The following is an 18,922-nucleotide window of genomic DNA, read 5'->3' as shown; positions in this document are numbered from 1 at the left end:
TTGTAATGATACAACTGAATTCCATTTATTGAAAGCAGGTAAGCTGCAAACTACAACTGTGATGATACCAATACATTGATTTAATAAACTTTAATGTGCCAAAGTAATTTGGTGTAGAATGTTAAAACATGTAAATTTTGCTATCACACCTACACATAATGCAAACCTATAATGTTGTTCATCAAACAGTCAAATTAGTATTGTAACTGTTTTCAAAAGTATTTTGTGCCATGATTATGATGATCGGTAAATCTATCAACTGTTGTGACATTATTGTTAACATACTTTTGTGCCCCTTTAATAATACCGTCTTGTTTGGTGGGTAATAATACCTTGTCTCTTTCATCCGTTATGAAGTTATCTTCATTATCTAAATTCTATAGCTTCATTTGAACCCTCACAGAAATTCCATCCAGAGAACCTTGCTTGCAGCAACCGATAATGCAACTTAAGCAATTTAACATATGGAAAGAAATGATAACTGGAAATCTTGAAATGCAACAAAATATTCCCATGGCAACAGGAATCGACAAGGAGGAAAATCATATGACAACAAGGTGCAGGGCTGGATGAACACAGCAGGCCAAGCAGCATCACAGGAGCAGAGAGGCTGACGTTTCGGGCCTAGACCCTTCATCAGAAAATCATATGCCTGTTTTACTACTGACTGACCTTTGCCTGTAGTATCTTGTAGTAAATATGCTGTGCAAGTGCAAATAGCAAGAAACTTTTAAAAATAAACCAATTTTCCTTTCACACCCATTATTACATTAAAGTGAGCAATGTTTGAGACATAAAATCAGAATATTTGCTCATGCTACACAATAATAAAACAGGCTGTTTGTGTATAATTTAAATGATTATGGCTTTGCTGAAGCATATTTCAATTCACTCATTTCATTAATTGGCAACTTTTGTTTCATTGTATACTGTTTTGAATTTTAAGAAGTCAATTTCCATAAATTCTTCTTCCTTGTAAATCAAACTGCTTATTTCTGGATGGAATTATCAAGCTGTTTTCTCAGCTTGATTCCTGCAATGGTCCTTTGTGGTGATCTGTTGGGAAGAAACAGATTGCAATGTAGTTTTCCAATGACTGTAGAAGTGGTAAGATTTTTTTTTAACACTAATTAACTTTTTAACATAGTAAAGCTTTACACTCCATAAATTGCAAAACACATTTGATATATTGGGGACAGCAAGGTGCAGAGCTGGATGAACACAGCAGGCCAAGCAGCATCATAGGAGCATGTGATGCTGTTTGGCCTGCTGCGTTCATCCAGCTCTGCACCTTGTTGTCTCGGATTCTCCAGCATCTGCAGTTCCTACTATCTCTGACTACATTTGATATATTCTTCAGTCTTATTTAAAATGATAGATGATCTCCCAAAGTATTGCTGAAACTTGCATAAAGTCTCCATTTCCGACACCAGTGATAATTCCAATATGATGGCGTCCATTTTGAGAAGTGGATTCATTCCCTACCCAACCCGACCTCATACGTCCAAACTCATTTGCATATCACTGAATGCAAAGTCTGGCATAAAACAGTGCAATTGGGCAGCATTTCTAAAATGTATTTTATTTTTTAAACAAAAACAATTTATTTCATAAATTTTATCAGAGAGGTAACTTGGAGTAATTTAATTACAGCTGAAAATGGATTCATCAAAATTAAAGCAATTCAAAACAGTATCAATTTCATAACTAAATAACTTTATGCTGAAAATTACTTTTCAAAGCAAAATTATGCAGAAGTATCCCTTAAGCCTGTTCCATCATTTAAAAAGATCATGGCTGATCTTGGTTGAAGGATCTGTAAATGACAGAAAGCCTATCCAAAATATGTTACGGTGTAAGTCCCAAAATCGGTGGGGATTATGTTCCTGTGAAACGTTATGGATGGTAATTTTTGTAAATGGCGAAAATGGTGGACTGTAGATATGAATGAATGCACAATGCACACCCACTCTTGCAATCTCAACGGACAATATGTTTAACAGTACTTTTTGCCTAGATAAGCATATTCGCAAAGAGCAGACTTGAAGAAATCTACTGTACTATACAATACACAGAATCTGAAAATGATGCAGATATAACAAGGCATCTAAGACAGGTAATCACATTCAGTAGCATTTCAAGAATCATTTTGTTGATATACATGGACAGACCACACAGATCAGATAAGTGTAAATCCACTCGGTACATACGAACTGTAATGTATTATGTCACAGATTCAAGACCCCACAGAGACTGTATCTTTAACAGAGCTGCATGACATCATGATACAAAGGTACCCACCTCAGCTTTTGTCATCCTCTCGGTTAATGGAGTGAGTACTGTCAGTCGGTTAGAGTGTGCAATGTATAGCAACTCAGTAAGTACAGAACCTAGGCCACGTATGTAAGCCCATTCTATTCTAGCCATGTAATAGTTAATGGTGTAAATAAACTTAGTTATCAAACCCAAGAATGAACCCAGCTCTCTAATGATACATCAGAAACAAAAAAAGAAATTGCTGGAAAAGCTCAGCAAGTCTGGCAGCATCTGTGGAGAGAAAGTAGAGTTATTGTCTTTGATCCTTCTTCAGAAATTTGGGATTTTCCAGCAATTTCTGTTTTTGTTTCTGATTTCCAGCACCTGCAGTTCTTTATTTTGTTTTTGAATCTATGGTACACGTTGTGCAGACCAAAGCATATAAAGTAAACCCAAAATGGCACCACGGTGGCAGCATGTATATACTGGTAATGGTGGCAGCAAGCATCTACGAAAATCTGATGGTGGTAACACTAAAAGGCTGGTTGTCACAGCTAGTTAGTGGCAGTGAGTGAGTGCTAAAAGCTAAAAAGGTGACCACAATGAGGCAGTTATCAAAAGTCATTTTGTAAACATCCAATCTATCTAAGGTCTGAGCTGAACTTAACAAATACTACCAAAACTAAAGGCTACAAACTTACACTGAGGCACAGTGTGCAGTCTATCTCTCTGCATCATTAAGAAGAAAAAAATCTTTTTTGATTCAAAAAAAACTCTTAAATGGTCATGAAAGGACAGTTCCAAAGTGTTCTTTGAACAAAATACAGCTTAAAAGCAGTTTCCTACATTCAAAAGGCTTACCTGTGTCTAGACATCAATTAATTCTAGCACTTTCATTGGTGCAAATGTAAGAAGAAGCCCACATGGCACTATAACATCTCTTTGACATGCATGATATACACAAGCAAAAACCTACTGTTACAAATTTCTAATTCTTAAATGGGCAGCAACATACAACAACAAAAAGAGCACAGAACCCAACAAATTGCAGGAAAAACACTATACTGGCACATTAATTATTACACTGACATTTTGAAGAACATAAAATCACAACAGATGAAAAGAAAACATGTAAAAACCATAGACTGACACACGTTTGACATCCTGTTATTTAAAGAAATTATCAATCATATCTCCTAAATTAGCAGACAACTGACAAAGAATGACAGGCAGCCATATATCTTCTCAATTTGAACAATGAACGGTTAAGATAAATAAAATACTCTGGTACTTCTGATGGGGCTCAGGTTAGGGGCAATTCTAGGTTGGTGTAATTTGTTTGTAGTACCTACTGTTAGGGTGTATGCTGCAGTGTATTGTAAAACACTGTGGTGTATTGGCTCTGAACAAAGGTGAACCAAAAGGTCATCAGACATCTATTTATCCCACAAGAGGAGACTCTGAGATGGGCAACTGATTTTATTTTAAGTTGTGAAACTAGCCTATTAGGGCAGCGTAGTTCTCCTGATTTACCTTTCCAGAAGGTATAACTGCTATCATGGTCGTTGAGCTGGCATTTGGCTTCTCATTGGGTCTCGCTTAGGGTGGTAATATCAATGTTGAAATATCTAAGCTTATAGGTAGTAGTACCTTATTCTAGTCTGCTACTGTTGGGGTCACCCAGGAGGGTCTTGAACTTCATTTTGGGGTGGGAAATGTCTGTGCATGCATTCTTTAAATGTGGGGTAGCTGTGACATGCTAACTCCCCCATGATCTTGATTGAGTAAGGCCTTGGTCCAGGGGCAAGAATGTCAGAGACAACTGGACATCAGGCTCCACTTAGGAGTTTAAGACGTGCAGACATTCTCCTGTAGTCATTTGGTAGTACAGAACTTGAGTATTGCTGAAAAAAAGATGCATCTTGTCGAAGACTTTGTTTTACACTCATCAGGAATACAAATTCAAGGGGAAAACCACATTTATACCACTCAAGCCCTGCTTCCTTAGAAAGGATTTAATACCCGAAGTAATAAAATCAATACATTTCTCTCAACATCTCGCTACCTTCCTGCAGGTACTGATAAAGGTCTCTTTCCCCCACCCCTGCCCAAAAATCCATGTTCCGATATATGGACTTATTCAGGATGGACTCGAAAAATAAATGTTTCCCTGGCATGTATGAACCAAACTGCATTTGTTCCATCATGCTGGAACAGCAAGGATCCTGGCAGCTGCCATTCTTACCACAGCTCTGCTCAGATGCTAATTGTATGGAAGATTCAGAACAGGTTATTTGAATTTGAAATAAATAGCTTAAAGAAATGTACAATTTTTCTTTTCTCTAACTCAATACAAAATGTTCACTTTAACATACCTTGGGAATAGTTTACAGTCCTGAGTCAACTGAATACAGTTTCTCAATGATACTTAATCATAGAAGGTGTTTAACCGAGCGTAAGTGTTCCACAAAGTGGTCCCCAAGCCTCCACTTTGTGGAACACCTACGCTTGCTTCGCAACAAACAACTGCACCTCCCAGTTGCGAACCATTTCAACTCCCCCTCCCACTCCTTGGACAACATGTCCATTCTGGGCCTCCTGCAGTGCCACAATGATGCCACTCGAAGGTTGCAGGCACAGCACCTCATATTTCGCTTGGGAACCCTGCAGCCCAATGGTATCAATGTGGACTTCATAAGCTTAAAATCTCCCAATCCCCCGACCGCATCCCATAACCAGCCCAGCTCGTCCCCGCCTCCCTAACCTGTCCTCCCACCAATCCATTCCTCCCACCTCAAGCCCCACCCCCATCTCCGACCTACTAGCCTCATCCCACCTCCTTGACCTGTACGTCCTCCCTGGACTGACCTATCCCCTCCCTAATTCCCCACTTAAGCTCACCTTTACTAGTTGCAACCCCATCTCTTTGACCTGTCTGTCTCCTCTCCACCTATCTTCTACTTTATCCATCTTCTATCCGCGTCCCCCTCTCTCCCTATTTATTTCAGAATCCCCTTCCCCTCCCCCATTTCTGAAGAAAGGTCTAGACCCGAAACGTCAGCTTTCCTGCTCCTCAAGAATGAGAGGGTACAGACATAGAGTAACCTGAAAACGTAGGAACGTCATCTGGGAAAAAACACCTGTTCACAGCAAATAGTTAGGTCTGGAATGCACAACCTGGAATTGTGCTGGATCACAGGTTCAATCAAGGCATTCATGAAGACATTTGGTGATTATTTAAATAGAAACAATATGTAGCGATACAAGGAAAAAACGAAGAGAGACATTAAAAAACATAATACTCCTTTGAAGAGGATGTGCAGACAGATGAGCCGAACGCTCTCCCTCTGCACTGCAACAAGTCTATAACAGCAAAGACACACACAAACACAGATCATAAGTTTAAAAATAAGGAGGGTGACTAATACAAGCAGAAAGATTAAAGCATATGCCATTTATTGTTCTTAGAGTCCTGGAGTTGCAAGAGTGAAATGTGAATCCATGGTTGTTTAGCTGTTGTCTTATTTCTTCAGCGTAGAGATATTTGTAAAATCCTGGAATCCTCACTGAATAGTTGTTTTCCCAAGTTGCTTTTCCACTGGGCACTTCTTCACAGCTTAAGAGAAAAGGAGAGAAAGACAGAGGGCAAGCCTTGAGGTTCTGTTGTCTTGATTCCATTCTTTCTTCTCCTGTGCTGCAAAGCAAGCTACTAAAATATGGTTTGTTCATATATTCTCAAATCTATCTCCATTATCTTTCTAAGTTCAATACCCTGCGGATAACCTTTCATCTTTCAATATGTGAGATTATTGTGCAGGTATGAATTCAAAAGGAGACACAGATTTTTTAATGCTGTTTTGGTAGTCTGGATTCTCTTCTTCGGGTGAAAGAGTAATTTCAGTTCAGCCATTTTAGTGTATTCTGCATGGGTTCCCTAGACTTGCCTCAATATGTGGTCAGGTGATCACAGCAGCCATTTTAGGTCAGTGTTTGACCCCTTTAAAAATCACTTTAATCCATGAAGGTCGCAGGCATGATGATGGAATTTGAATATCATTAGTACTTGTATTCGTTAACATTTCAGCTACTTCTACTAACACCATCATTAATTAATAACAAAGTGGATGGCTTGCTTTTTGTTTTCCATCTTCTCTTTCCTTTTTAATGTTTCTCTCTGTCTCTCTCTCTCTCATCACCCATGGGAGAGATCATTCTGTAGAGCGCTTTAAAAGTCTCCACAGACCTCCAGGAGTACACTAACTCAGTGTACGAATACCTCTACTGATTTTCCATCAAAAAATTCTGAGGTCTCCAAACGTTTGCAATGAGTTGCAAACTTTCAATGCTGATTAACTATCCTGGGGATGCAGCCAGCTGTTTGGGCCTGGCTTGTTCCCAGCATAATATTTTTTTCAACTTGTTCAGAAAATCATTGAACTGCAAGTTATGCTGACTGGAATTTGCATCTTTAAGTTCTGTGATCTGTTCTGCTAGTTGTAACACAACATTTGGAATATGAACCCAAAAATAGCACAACAGAGCAGAAACATGAAGTTGCAGTTCTAAGATATCGAAAAGTTGTTGCGTTTAATATACAGTGTGTTCCTCTGAAATGACTTATAAAACAGTGCACGTGAAGAGCAGGTAAAAGTGTCAATGCAAATTTGGAAATTTCTGAGAGCAACTGTATAGTAGTGACCAGCTTGTAATTTCCAGCCACCAGATCAGCATGACCTTTCTTTATTTTTCAAGATCTTAATCAAGTGTGGTGCTTTGAAATGCAGGAGGATTACATGAGTGGAACTTCAATTGCATTACGAGAAATGCCTCCCACTACAGATCCATACCGTCATCAAACCTGTCCAGTTTTACCTCTATCATACCATCCAACTGAGTCTTGGCATCAATTTCAGTATTCTCTTCACCATCCTCCTATTTTTCCATGCTGCAGTCTCTGCCTTTCTTATACATGCATATTTGACAACAATTCAAATCTCTGGCAGCAAAACTAATTATTTCCCAAAATAGAATGTAGAGATCAGAAAGTGTGATTGACCCACACCCTTTGAAAGTAATGTAGGCAGTTCATCAACTTTACACTACCTGCTAGCTGCAATGATGTGGTGTGCAGACCCAGCTATGAACACATTGTTGAGTGGATGCATTGTGCCAAAGTATGTGCAAGGCTGACACCATGACAATCCAGCATATAATACCTAAAACCAACCAGCACTTCATTAAGGCATGTATATTCTGGCTGCAGAAATGGCTAGAAATGATGAAAGAAAAGTTAAAGACAAGGAGTAACCGTGAAACAACCAAGAGTTAAATGAGCATGTGATGCAGTGCTAGAGACCTTGACGCACAAAGTCCATAGGAAGTGAGAGATTTATTCTTTTGGATTCAAGGATCCTTTCCAAGCACACAGAAGTGGTAGCAGGTAGTCACTACTGGCAGTCTTATTGTAAGGGCCTGAAGGTAGCATTGATGACCTCACAATGAAAACACCTTCACACACAACAGTCTACCAAGTGCACCCCTCGTCTCTCTCACTACCCCATTTATCACTATTGCTTTATTTTTCGACCAACAACCTCTATTTATCCACAACTCATACCTCATATTCATAGCCTCACTTTACCCTTGAACACTGTAGCAGCTTCGACAAATTGCCAGTTATTCAACTGTGGAACAGGCAAGTCTTCCAAATGGATTGCACTATACACACTAGTACACTCTTCTATCTTGCAGAACTAGATCATTCACGATCAGAGGCAGCACCACCTAACTAGTGAGGAACAGGCCTAGCCTCACCCATGACCCCGATAGAGGAAATATCATTGTTACAGCTACAATAGAATTCATGGCCTCTATTTTCTGACCTAATCCACCATATCACATACAATTCTCCCCTCAATCGACAAACACATATGATGGACAAGTTACAGCCGGTGTAGTAATAACATCTGTCCTCAACGAACAACAGGTTCATGAGGAAGAAATATTACCTTGCAACCTGATACTGTGTGAATGTTAGACTGTAGTTTGAAATATGCAGACAGCAAGTCACCAGGTAAAGTGACCTGCAACGGGTCACAGAAGAGGGTAGTGTGGATGTCAGCTCCATGGAGGGAACGGTTGCTCATGTGTTCCGTTGCAGAAGTTTCGAATAAGAATTGCAATGAGCTGACCGATAGAAAAAGGCTGTTTGCCATACATGCAGAAATGCTTGACAATATGACAGGCCTGATAAGCCGACATTACTTTTGTTGTTAATGTTTCTGATTCCCTTGCAATCTCCACATATCGAAGCTTCTCTGTTTCTTGGAATTTCACTTCTGAAGGACTCTTCTTCAGAAATATCAGTCTCTGGGCATTTCTGAAGACTGAAATTACATGGAATACAATAAGCCATTACAATCCATGGGCAAAGGCATGGAAAACAAAGTGACTGAGCCCACCTTGTGTTACTTATTGTCCTTGGACTTGGCTCATGAATAAACAATGAAGTGGAGGAGAGCTTTTTTTAAGCCACAGTAAGCACTCGTCTGTTTATTAAAGTTTTCAGATCTACTTGTAAAATGGTACAGAGCTTTTCAGGGCTTTTGAGGTGAAATTTTGCACAGAGCTTCAAATAGGATTCCATTGGATCTATATACCCACTACATGTACTGCTAGATAAGCTTAGCCTCCCGTGTTCTCTATTGTTCTCTGTCCCCCAACATATAGAACTCAAAGAAAGGAACCATGAATGAAAATCCATATAGCAGTATTTTTAAAGGCATTGAACCAAAGAAATTATCTCAATGGGGTCCTTCAAAATTAACACTATTAATATTTTGACAAAAGCCCAATCTAAAAAAAAGTCTTCACCTAGCTTCACATTAAAATATAACAATTCACTTTTTTGATTCCACCACCAAACTGTAAAGCTGTTACTGTAAGTAATCTTAATATTCTTAATTATTGATGTAGACTTGTTGAAATATTGAGTATCCATGACATTCATCTTTATTAAATCATGATGATACATTGATGCTCTTTCATCTCCTGTAAAAATTAGGGTGGAACTTAAATGGGATATAAAATCGGTGCATCTTCTTTCCTCTATAATGTTCCTCTCCCTCAAGTAGATCTGCTGGTTTAACAGCCCATAAAGCCTTCAAAAATATGGTTAGAGACAAAAAAAACTGCAGATGCTGGAATCCAAGGCAGACAAACAGGAAGCTGGAAGAACACAGCAAGCCAGGCAGCATCTGGAGGAAAGGGCAAGTCAACATTTCAGGTATTATCCTTCTTCAGGGCTGGATGTGGGGGTAGGGGGAGCTGCAGATAAAGAGAGGGGGAGGGGGTAGCGGAATGGTGGTGTGAGGTGGACACCAGTAGTAAGTATGACCTGGTTGGACGATGGGAAGCATTAATCTGGTTGGTAGCTGGAAGGGAGGGTGAGTAGGTGGAATGGAAGGGAGGGTGAGTAGGTGGAATGGAAGGGAGGAAATGGGGCTGGAAAGGGAGCCGGGGGTTGGGTGGGAAGGTTACTTGAAATTAGAGAACTCAATGTTGAGTCCTCCGGGCTGTAGGGTTCCCAGGCAGAAGATAAGGTGCTGTTCTTCAAATCTGCGATCTGAATCACTGCGCACTGGAGGAGGCAGAGGACAGACATGACAGAGGGGGAATGGGGGGTGCGGGGGTGATGGTTGAAATGAGCAGTGACCAGCAGATTAGGCTGGTCTGGCCATTATGGGCAGGAGATGTCCCACTCCCAAGCATTCTGGATGTCCGCCATTTTCAAACAACGCTCCTTATTTGCCCTTCTGTCATCCAGATAGCCCTCCACCATGCCTCCTCCATTCCCCGCTCCACAGCTCTTAACCACCACGACTCCCCCCCCAAACATAATAAAGATAGAGTCCCCCTGTGTCCTCATTTTCCACCCCACCTCCGCATCCAACATATCATCCTCAAACACTTCCACCAACTTCAATTAGACCCCACTACCCAGAACATCTTCCACTCCCCACCCCTCTCTACCTTCCACATTCCCTTCGCCACTCCTTAGTTCCCACCACACTCCCCACCAATCACTCCAACCCACCCGGTACCTTCCCTTGTAACCATAAAAGATGCAACAGCTGCCCACACACCACCTCCTTCACCTCCATCCAGGGTCCTAAATAGTCTGTCCAGGTGAGACAGAGTTTCACCTTCATCTCCTCCAGCCTATTCTACTGCATCCAGTGCTCCCGATGTGGTCTTCTCTACATCGGTGAGACCAAATATAGACTAGGTGACCATTTCGTCAAGCATCTTCGCCTGGCTTGTAACGGCCAACCTAACCTCACAATCACTGCCCATTTCAACTCCTCTCCCCACTCCCCCTCTGTCATGTCCATCCTCGGCCTCTTTCAGTGTTGCAATGATTCAGAATGCAAATTTGAAGAACAACACCTTATCTTCCGTCTGGGCACCTACAGCTCAGAGGACTCAACACGGAGTTCTTTAGTTTCAAGTAACCTTCCCACCCATCCCCCAGCTCCCTTTCCAGCCCCACCTCCTCCCTTCCACTCTACCTACTGACCCTTCATTCTAGCCATCAACCAGATTCATCCATCCCATCGAACAACCAGATTGCACCGTTTCTCGGTGTCCACCTATCACCATCATTCCGTTAGCCTCGCCTCCCCCTACCCCCACATCCAGTCCTGAAGGAGGTAATAACTGACTTCTCCTTTCCTCCAGATGCTGCCTGGCTTGCTGTGTTCTTCCAGCTCCCTGTTTGTCTACCTTCAAAATTATGGTCTTGCTTATAGTTGCAGATTCTGGCCACAGGGTGTCTCTCCAAAGCTGTCTGCAAAATTTTATTTTCCATTTACAGCTTAGATCTCATTTTCAGCTTAATATTCCTATATTTCTCCCTTCTCGGTAGAATGTCCTGCCTTCTGGCCAACCAACACACTTGCATTCCCCAGGTAAACACTAAACTATTCCAAGAGTGTGGGCCTTGGACACTTTTCATGCCAATATCCCACAATGCTGCAATGCCTGTTTTTTTAATGACAACTTAGACAATGTTGCTGCTACTTTTTCAAAATGTATTAAAAAGTTCTGCAATTTTTTTTTCTCTATTCATTTGTGGGATGTGGGTGTCGCTGGCTGGCCAGCATTTCTTGCCCAACCCTAGTTGTCCTTGAGAAAGTGGTGGGGGCTACCTTTTTGAACTGCTGCAATCCTCCTGCTGTGGGTTGACCCACAATGTTATTAGGAAGGGAATTCCAGGATTTTGACCCAGCCACAGTGAAGGAACGGCGTTATATTTTCAAGTCAGGATGGTGAGTGACTTGGAGGGGAACTTGAAGGTGGTGGTGTTCCCATATATCTGTTGCCCTTGTCCTTCTCGATGGAAGTGGTTGTGGGTTTGGAAGGTGCTGTCTGAGGATCTTTGGTGAATTTCTGCCGTGCATCTTGCAGATAGTACACACTGCTGCTACGGAGCATCAGTGGTGGAGGGAGTGAATGCTTGTGGATGTAGTGCCAATCAAGCGGCTGCTTTGTCCTGGATGGTGTCAAGCTTCTTGAATGTTGTTGGGGTTGCACTCATGCAGACAAGTGGGGAGCATTCCATCACACTTTGGACTTGTGCCTTGTAGATGGTGGACAGGCTTTGGGGAGTCAGGAGGTGAGTTACTCACTGCAGTATTCCTAGCTTCTGACCTGCTCTTGTAGCCACTGTGTTAATGTGGTGAGTTCAGTTGAGTTTCAGGTCAATGATAACTCCCAGGATGTTGATAATGGGGGATTCAGTGATGGTAACACCATTGAATGCCAAGGGGCGGTGGTTAGATTGTCTCTTATTGGTGTTGGTCATAGCCTGGCATTTGTGTGGCGTGAATGTCACTTGCCACTTGTCAGCCCAAGCCCTGGATATTGTCCAGATCTTGTTGCATGCGGACATGGACTGCTTCAGTATCTGAGGAGTCACGAATGGTGCTGAACATTGTGCAATCATCGGTGAACGCCCCCACTTCTGACCTTATGATGGAGGGAAGGTCATTGATGAAGCAGCTAAAGATGGTTGGGACGAGGACACTACCCTGAGGAACTCCTGCAACTCCTGGAGCTGAGATGATTGACCTTCAACACCCACGACCATTTTCCTATGTGCCAGGTATGACTCCAACCACCAGAGAGTTTGTCCCCAATACCCACTGATTCCAGTTTTGCAAGGTTCCTTGATGCCAGCGCAGTCGAATGCAGCCTTGATATCAAGGGCTATCACTCTCACCTCACCTCTGGAATTCAGCTCTTTTGTCCATATTTGAACCAAGGCTGTAATGAGGTCAGGAGTTGAGTGGCCCTGGCTGAACCCAAACTGGGCGTCACTGAGCAGGTTATGGCTGAGCAGGTGTTGCTTGATAGCACTGTTGATGACACCTTCGATCACTTTACTGATGATCAAGAGGAGACTGATGTGGCGGTAATTGGCTGGGTTAGATTTGTCCTGCTTTTTGTGTACAGGACATACTTGGGCAATGTTCCATATTGCCGGATAGATACCAGTGTTGTAACTGTACTGGAACAGCTTGGCTAGGGGAGCGGCAAGTTCTGGAGCACAAGTCTTCAGTACTATTGCCAGAATGTTGTCAGGGCCCATAGCCTTTGCAGTATCCAGTGTCTCCAACCATTTCTTGATATCATGTGGAGTGAATCGAATTGGCTGAAGACTGGTATCTGTAATGCTGGGGACCACTGGAGGAGGCCGAGATGGATCATCCATTCGCCACTTCCAGCTGAAGATTGCTGCTAAAGCTTCAGCCTTATCTTTTGCACTGATGTGCTGGGCTCTTCCATCATTGAGGATGGGGATATTTGTGGAACCTCCTCCTCCAGTGAGTTCTTTAATTGTCCACCACCATTCACGACTGGATATGGCAGGATTGCAGAGCTCAGATCTGATCTGTTGGTTGTGGGATCACTTAGCTCTGTCTATCACTTGCTGCTTTTGCTGTTTGGCGTGCAAGTAGTCCTGTTTGCTGTCTTCACCAGGTTGATACCTCATCTTCAGGTATGCCTGGTGCTGATCCTGGCATGCCTTCCTGCACTCTCCATTGAACCAGGTTGATCCCCTGGCTTGATGGTAATGGTTGAGTGGGGGATATGCCGGGCCATGAGGTTACAGATTGTGCTGGAGTACAATTCTGCTGCTGTTGATGGCCCACAGTGTCTCATGGATGCCCATTCTTGAGTTGCTATATCTGTGCAAAGTCTGTCCCATTTAGCACACTGATAGTGCTACACAACACGATCAAGGTTATTCTCAATGTGAGGGCGAAACTTTGTCCCCACAAGGATTGTGCGATGGTCACTCTTACCGATACTAACATGGATAGATGCAACTGCAGCCAGCAGATTGGTAAGCAGGAGGTCAAGCATATTTTTCCCTCTTGTTAGTTCCCTCACCACCTGCCGCGGACCCAGTCTTGCAGCTATGTCCTGTACAGCCCAACTAATTTGATCAGTCATGCTGCTGCGGAGTTGCTCTTGGTGGTGGACATTGAAATCCACCATCCAGAGGGACTGACAATGCTCCCACTCCCATTATATTTCTTAACATCCCCCACCGACCTTCTCTCTTAACCCCTACATTCCTCAGCTAGTTTTTATAACATTACCTTTCCTAACCCTGCTCTAAGTTGAAGTGTCCAAACCATTCACTCTCAGTTACCCTCCTCTTTCATTCTCTTCTCTTCATTTCTTTTTTCCATCCTTATTCAGCAGTTTTCTCCCTCTTCCTTTACCTTTTACTTGTTTTGCTAACTACCTCTGCCCATTTTCTTCTTTTAGTCAGCATATATCAGCATTCCTTCATTTTCACTGGTTCAAAATCCTGGAACTCCACATGTATGAGGCCTTCACCATATGGACTGCGGAGGTCCAACTTGGGAGCCCACCATCACTCTCTTAAGTGCAACGACAGAGAGACTGCAAATGCCTGACTTGTTAGTGATGCCCATATCCACAGAATTTGTTTTTAAATTGAATTATCCCCCACATTTTAACCTCATCCGACATGAATACTGCCCTACTCCTTCAATATCTGGGTAATTTTGATTCTGGGCATCAGTGCAATGCACATTTTACAAATTTGGCTCCCTATTGTATGTCCTGCACACATTTCTCTTCCACTAGACTCAAAGTAAGCCAGGTCTGGCATTTGATAGGGGTTTTATTCTATAATTATCCATTTTACACCATCATACAAAATGTGTATGTTCTCCTGCTCCACATGCCACTCCGGGAAAGATTTATTAGAATTACATTATCACATTATTATTCCTATAAAAATATATATATATATATATATATATATATATACACACACACATACACACACACACATACACACATAAAATATGTATATATGAGAGTTTGGACTTTAAAACAGCAGAAGATTGGTGTGTGTTGAATTTATGATTGGCTTCCTAAACAAAACTAGGTCACATTCCTTTCTGAACAGTGACCTAATCTAGTTTCTGAGAGCAGGTGATTGTAAACACCTGGAGTGTTAATGGGAGATTGTTTATACTGTGGTAGTTTATGACATGGAGAGTAAATATTGAAGGCCACTTACTTGTTTTCAGTTCAGAATAGTCAAAGATTGATTTTTTTAAGGGTAGTTCAGAGGAAACCTGACTAGAGTCAGAAACAAGAACAGCTTCTCTCCTAGAAAGAAGCTTTTCAGAGTAGTTAAAGAAGTATGTTACCTCAGTAGAAACATTTAGTTTGTGCATGTTCCACGCCATTAGTGTTTGGTTAGGTATCTGCAGGTTATTGAAAGTCGAGGAAGTTTAAGGTCTTAGTTTGGTGAGTATTCATGTGAGACAACTCCACAGTTCTCAGAACAGAAACTGGGGAGAATCAGTTTGATAGAATTAAAGGGTTTAGTATAAAATAATAATTTCTCCAGATTTGAGTCTGTAATTCATACAATTAGGAAAAGATTGAAATTTTGTTTTGCTGCCTATTTTAAGATCTTTCTAACTGTGTTCTATATCCAGATAGCTTTTTTTAAAGCTTTTGTCTTTTGCCATAGTAAACTTCTGTTCGCGAAGAGTCATACAGCATGGAAATAGACCCTTAGGTCTAATCGGTCTACGCCGATCATATTCCCAAACTAAACTAGTCCCACCTGCCTGTGCTTAGCCCATATCCCTCCAAACCTTACTCACAATACTTCTTTACTGTTCACAAAATTTTTTAGAATTTTGGTTTTGTAACTGCAAAATAGTTCTTCAGCTTTGAAATCTTAATGAACTTAAAGTGTATAATAGTGCAAACATTACTTACCTCGACTTCACACATGAAGTATTCTTTTTTAGTGCAGCTTTATCTCCATTTAAATTCTGTTCATCCAAAAGCTTCGCTTTGCGCTCACGACCCACTATTTCTTTAGGAAACAGGCTTTTCTCATCAAAAGCTACTTTTAGTGCTGTTAATGTCAAGGGGATATAGAAAGTTTAGTGCAACGATATTGCTTTATGTTGGCATAAATAAGGATTACAACCTACAATTCCTAGTTTCAACCCACAATGAGACATTTACTCAGGTGCCTGGCAATCTGGATCACTTTTAAAGTATAAAATATTTTAACAATTCTTATTTAAAGTTATGAGCAATTGCCACTCTTTATAACCTTTCTAAAATTGTGTGGTAGAATATAATCACCTCTCACGGTTCAATTCTTCAGCATTTTTAGTCATAAGACTATAATCAACAATAAATTATTTAAATAAGTATAAATGATTTAAAGTACTAAGGCCCCAGTTTTAACCTGACCCACCAAGCTGGAATTGGGACAGGAGTGAGGGTGCATGTTGCCCATTTTAAATCCTGTCTGATTTTATACTTTGAAATCAATGGAGTGTAAAATTGAATGAGCCATAAAGCAAGCATCTGACTGGAAGCTATCCTGATCTCATTGGGTGGATTAGGTACAATCAGGATTTAGATTATTTGAATGGGAAGTTTTCCTCTATTATGCACTAACATTATTCACCAGCCTGAGCACCAAAAAAAATTTAAAAATTAACAACATTTTTAATTTTCTGTTCAGCACGAAACACAGTTCTCATAATCTACCAAAAACTCTTTTTCTTCACTGTTACAGAGCAGCATAGGAAATTTGCAGTGGGAATTTTAGTCACTTCTTTCATGCCACAAAACAATTTAAAATTTTATATCAATATAGTGGCTGGCACTAATGTACGACTTTGTACTAAATGTAAGTAGCCCTGTGTTTGAACTGGATACTCCAATACATTACAGAGATTTAAGGGACTATTATATTATTCCCACCACAAGAAAGCCATGCATTGTAAGTCTCCTGCTCTGTTCCAGAACTACATCTGGATCCTCTGTCTTCTCCTATGATGGGTTGGGTGGTGGAGGGAAGTATTTAATAAATGGGAGGGTCTCAGGTGGGGACGTTGCCACCTTCACACCTTCAACCAAATGATGTTTATGACAGGAATGCACAAGGACAGCCTGCAGCCCCACCATGAAATGGCCAATTAATGCCAGTGGCCAGGTGGGTTCAACCCAGAGATGGATAGATGAGTGAGAGGGGACTTGCTAGATGGAGAGGATGACAAGCAAACCTGTGCAGGCTCCCAGTCTGGGGGTGGAGGGAGGGCAGAGACACCTAGTGCCTGATTCAGAGATACAGCATTGGGAAAGGGAAAGCCTGCTACCAGCCCCCTCCCACATGCAACTCAGACCCTGCATTACCTTATCCATGATCATTCACCCATCTCCCTGGATCCAGAAACAAGCCCAGGCCTTAAGTGAGTCATATCTGCAGCAGCCACTGTCTCAATAGCCTCTTTTGCTGGTATCTGTCTGGCTTGCAGCTCTCAGTGGATGGACAGTCTTTGGGTTGGCCCAAAGTACTGCAACCTAACAGCACTTTGATAGGGAACAGTTGCCAGGTCAAGTAGTACTCGAGAGGAAGGGTTTTCCAGTAAATAAAGAAACAAATTACAGACGACATTTTAGGGGAAGAGGGCAGCACGGTGGCTCAATGGTTAGCACTCCTGCTTCACAGCGCCAGGGACCCATGTTCGATTCCACCCTCAGGTGAGCGTCTGTGTGGAGTTTACACATTCTCCCCGTGTCTGTATGGTTTCTTCTGGATGCTCCAGTTTCCTCCCACAGTCCAAAGATATGCAGATTAGATGGATTGGCCGTGTTAAATTACCCACTGTCCAGGGATATGCAGACTAGGTGAGTTAGCCATGGGAAAATGCAGGGTTACAGGTGTAGGATAGGGGAGGTGGGTCTGGATGGGATGCAGTTCTGAGGGTCAGTGTGACTCGATGGGTTGAATAGCATGCTTCTACATTGTAGGGATTCTGTTCTATGACAGAAAGTCTCATCAACTACAGTTGTAACATTCTAGAATGAGCTTTAATGATATTATTTAAAGGATTGTTATTTGTAATATTTTAAAATGCTTAATATAGCAATTAGAGATATACAAATAATACATACCAATGTGTTAAAGAGAAAATTTCAACCCAGATTTTCTGAAGGCCAGACAATCGCTATTTCAGTGCAGATGGGAGTTGTGCACAGTGGCCCTGTGGAATCCCCATCGCAGCATAATATGAATGAACTGCCCAGGAAATTGAAGATTTTGCTGTGCAATTACTCAACCTCTAGAACATTCTGGAAGTCTCCATTTAAATCGGAAAATTCAGCGTGTTTCATTGAAATTAAACAATTCGCTACTCAGGCAATGTTAGACTATTAAATACATAGTTTAACTCCTAAGTAACTATTAAATTAATCCCATACTCACCTCACCGTACACATCCCAGCTACAATACTTCCAGGCTCCTTAAAAACACCCCAGACCTTTCCCATACTGCCAGTCTCTACCATAACCCTCAACCCTGCTCCCCCACCTGACTGGACTGGGCCAGATCCTTCACCCTCACGCTACGGGAGCCAATCTGACCCCCTGCAGCTCAATAAGACTGACCACTTCTCGCCCTGGCCAGAGTGGATCACGCCTCCCATCCCACTGGTGTAACCAACCCAATCCCTGACCCAGTTCCAGACCTGACCCAGCTGGCATCTTACCAACTGATGCCCTACTCCTAACTAGCAGGCATCCTTCTCAGCAGGCCCCTATCTACCTAGTACCTACCCCCTACTTATCTGGCATCTTACCCTGATACCCTATGCCATTCCCAAACTGTACACTACCCTAGCACCCTACTTTCTTGACACCTTACACCCTGCCCATCTGACACTCTACACCCGTATCCATCTGGCACCCTGCCCATCTGACAACCTACACTCATATCCATCTGACACCCTAACCCTGCCCATCTGACCCCGTATACCCGTACCCATCCGACACACTACATCCTGCCCATCTGATACCCTACGCCTGTAGGCACCTGACACCCTCACCTGCACCCATTTAACACTCTACACCTGCACCCATATGGCTTCCTACACCTGTACCCATCTGACACTCTACAGCCATCTCCAACTGGCTCCTAGCTACTGTCGACTGAACATTACACTTACCTTTCATACTTAGTATTCAACGGTAGATGTTAAATTGGCTGTGAGGTCGTTTACATTTCAAAATATAACA

The 18,922-nt window shown here is 42.0% G+C and overlaps 1 protein-coding gene across 2 annotated transcripts in view; it reads right to left on the bottom strand.

Annotated features, from left to right (window-relative positions):
• The window catches only part of LOC109923967 (WD repeat-containing protein 49), a 68,710-nt gene continuing 49,788 nt past the window's right edge, over positions 1-18,922 (bottom strand). For both annotated transcript variants that reach the window (XM_048604397.1, XM_048604396.1), the window contains exons 19-20: positions 15,601-15,742; positions 1-1,056 (exon numbers count right to left, since the gene is read on the bottom strand). In XM_048604397.1, the coding sequence (XP_048460354.1) occupies positions 990-1,056; positions 15,601-15,742 (209 nt within the window). In that variant the 3' untranslated portion in view covers positions 1-989. The remainder of the gene's footprint in view (positions 1,057-15,600; positions 15,743-18,922) is intronic.

Source organism: Rhincodon typus, chromosome 13, assembly GCF_021869965.1.
Source record: "Rhincodon typus isolate 14 chromosome 13, sRhiTyp1.1, whole genome shotgun sequence".
Taxonomy (NCBI): domain Eukaryota; kingdom Metazoa; phylum Chordata; class Chondrichthyes; order Orectolobiformes; family Rhincodontidae; genus Rhincodon; species Rhincodon typus.
This window is presented reverse-complemented; position numbering and strand designations above follow the sequence as displayed.